Source organism: Macaca fascicularis, chromosome 16 (assembly GCF_037993035.2).
Source record: "Macaca fascicularis isolate 582-1 chromosome 16, T2T-MFA8v1.1".
NCBI classification, from domain to species: Eukaryota; Metazoa; Chordata; class Mammalia; order Primates; family Cercopithecidae; genus Macaca; species Macaca fascicularis.
Genome location: NC_088390.1, coordinates 3,302,075 through 3,305,247, shown reverse-complemented (window position 1 = coordinate 3,305,247; position 3,173 = coordinate 3,302,075). Strand labels below are relative to the sequence as shown.

General features: G+C 38.4%; 1 protein-coding gene across 1 annotated transcript; it reads right to left on the bottom strand.

Annotated features, from left to right (window-relative positions):
- Positions 1–438: 438 nt before the first annotated feature.
- On the bottom strand, positions 439–1,382 carry LOC102131567 (olfactory receptor 1D2). Its single transcript, XM_005582495.3, has one exon. The coding sequence runs from the start codon at positions 1,375–1,377 to the stop codon at positions 439–441; it is 939 nt and encodes a 312-aa protein (XP_005582552.3). The 5' UTR covers positions 1,378–1,382.
- Positions 1,383–3,173: the final 1,791 nt, after the last annotated feature.

Sequence of the window (3,173 nt, the reverse complement as noted above, 5' to 3'; positions counted from 1 at the left end):
CAAACCACCACAACCAAGTCACTAAGTTTCTTATCAGCTACTATTTACTTTCTGTACTTTGGATGTGTGCCAGGTGAGAGACACCTCTAGGTTTAAACTAGATATAGTCAGATAAGGCCAAGAATGTGTCCCTGTAGTCAAGTACATTGAATAATTTGATCCTGCAACATTCTAGTGTTGGTGTTAATGTGACCTTGTTTACGGCCAAGGCTAATGAGACCTGGGGGACACCACGTTACAAATAAGTCTTTTTTATCACCATATATATATATATATATACACACATACACACACACACACACACACACACACACACATATGCTCTCTCTGAACTGGAGCTATGTCCCAACCACTGCTGTGTAGCACATAGGACAATCCCTTATATAGGATGAAGGATATTCCCAGTCTCCACTTTAATGCTGTCTTTCCAAATTGCCCTCATGTCAGCCTCTGAAAATGTTTATCTAGGAGTCTTCCTAGAGCCCCATGCATGTCCTTGTTCCTCAAGCTGTAGATGAAGGGGTTCATCATGGGTGTCACCACAGCATACATCACTGTGGCTACTGAGTCCTTCACAGAGTAGGTATGGAGGGGCTTCAGGTATACCATACAAAGTGTCCCATAGAAGAGGGAGACTACACCCAAATGGGAGGCACAAGTGGAGAAGGCTTTGTATTTCTTAGAGACTGAGGGTATTCTGAGGATGGCTCTGACAATCAACACATAGGAAATGATCATGAATCCAAAGGGAATGAGGAAGATAAAGCAGCCTGTGGCAATCAGCACTGTGTGATTAATCTGAGTGTCGGAACATGCCAGCCTCAGCAATACATACATCTCACAGAAGATGTAGTGGATTTTTCGTGACCCACAGAAGGTCACCGTGGTCATGAGGAAGGTGTGTATGAGGCCATAGAGCACAGATAAGACCCAACACAAGGAAAGGAGTAAGATACTGAGCTTAGGGCTCATGGCTGTGGTGTAGTGGAGGGGGCAGCAGATGGCCACATAGCGGTCATACGCCATCACAGCCAGGATGAGGTTGTCCAGGGCCACCAAGGAGACCAGGAAGTAGAGCTGTGTCAGACACCCTGCATAGGAGATGGCTTTGTTCTGGGACTGGAGGTTCACCAGCATCTTGGGGATTGTGTTGGTGACAAAGAAGAGGTCAGTGAAGGAGAGGTTGGCCAGGAAGAAGTACATGGGGGTGTGCAGGCGAGAATCAGAGCTGATGGCCAGGATGATGAGCGCATTTCCCACCACCGTGACCAGGTACATGCACAGGAACATCCAAAACAGGATCTTCTGCTGCTTAGGACTCTCTGACATCCCCAGGAGAAGGAACTCTGAACCTTCAGTCTGGTTGGCTCCCTCCATTTCCCCAACTCTCTGCAACATTAACACCAACAGATGTTTACCAAATGCCCTTACTTGAATAAAAACATGAAGATAAGCAAAATCAACATTTCTTAGAATTAAGAATATCTTAAACCCAATTTTATAGTTTTTGAAAATAAGAAAGTAGAAAAAAAAGTTTTTATGTGATATAATTATTTCAGCAACTTCAAAGCTGGTATACTCAATGTTAAAGGAATAATGTGTAATTCCTATTTTCAATCCTGTCATCTTACGCTATTCTTGAAGTGTTTAGTGAGTAGTATGTTATCTTATATGTGTATGTTTTAAAATAATGTTTAATACAGATATATGCAGTACAAGAAGTAGTTCAAAAATAAAAGGAAGAAAATAAAAATATTTGAAAGGAGTAGGAACAATGATTATTTGTTGATACGATGATCTATCTGGAAAAAGTAGGACTATCAACCAGAATACTATTAGAGTTCAGAATTCTTGAAATCAAGTCTTTCCCAGCTAGTAAGATAGTAAGCACTGCCACTTACTTGCTGTGAAACCTCAGGAAGAGTACCAGAGTTCTTGAAGACACAGTTTCTATATGCGAAACATGAGTTTTATGGGGTGGGGCAAAATTAAGTAATAAAGTGCTTAACACAAGGAGCAGGTATGCAATTAGCACTCAGAAATGTTGTCTCTTGTTGTTGTATTTAACAAGAATCAGGAAAAATGTTAAAGTACAATGCAAAACTATCTCATCCCCACTATCAACAAATAAATCATGGCACTGAGATGTTAACAAGAATCGGGCAAAACCTTCAGATTTCTCCAGTGAGGCATAAATTAAAAATTAAATAAATTGACAAACATATCAAGGTTTCCAATATGAAGAGAAATGTCACCAAACTATATATTCTTTTGAATTAATAGAAAGTTTACTGGATATCAAAATTATAACTGGGTTTTTGAGAAAGGAAACTGGTCTAAATTTCATCTAAAAATAAGCATGTAGGTAAGCTAGAAAAACGTTGAATAAAAGAGTAACAGGGTGATGCTTGCACTATCAAATATTAAGAATTCTAAAGCAATATGATAGTAATGTTGGAATGAACAGATCAGTAGAAACTTCACAGATAGACACAAAGACGTGGAATTTGGTAGATTAATACGGGTGCACTGTATATTAGCTGGTAAGTTCTGCATGGCCACACTCTATATTAGCAAGTAAAGTCTGTAGTATTCAAGAAATGGCACATTGAGATAACTGCAATTACTTTTGGAGGACTAGTTCGAACAATATTTTGTATCTTATCAAACACTTATCAAACACATTTAAAACATTTTCTTTGAAAGCCTAATGTGTATGGAATAAAATGTTTAAAAAATCAAAACAGAAAAAAGAAATATGTATATATAAAATATTTAAAAAATAGTATATATAAAACAGCCGAATGCGGTCAGGGAAAGAATAAAATCTTCGAATACTACTGACAGTTCTCAGTGATTGTGGGAACTAAGCAAATAAACAAGTAAATACCAATAACCAGCCCCATTAGGGGAGACTAGTACCCTGAATTGTTACAATAAATTATCTAAAATGTCCATATTCCAACAAAATGTATGAACCATGAAAAGAAAGTATGATCCACATTTGAGGAAAAAATCAGGCAACAGAAACTACCTGTGAGAACAATGTGATGTCAGCCTTCATTGAAAAGACCTCAAAGTAGCCATTGAAAATATTTTCACAAAACTAAGAGAAAGCATGACTAGAGAAGTAAAGGAAGGTACCGTGAGAATGTCATGACAGATGGGGAGTC

Excerpts from the sequence above, each read along its gene's own strand:
- LOC102131567 (XM_005582495.3), bottom strand. The coding sequence starts at position 1,377 with ATGGAGGGAGCCAACCAGACTGAAGGTTCAGAGTTCCTTCTCCTGGGG.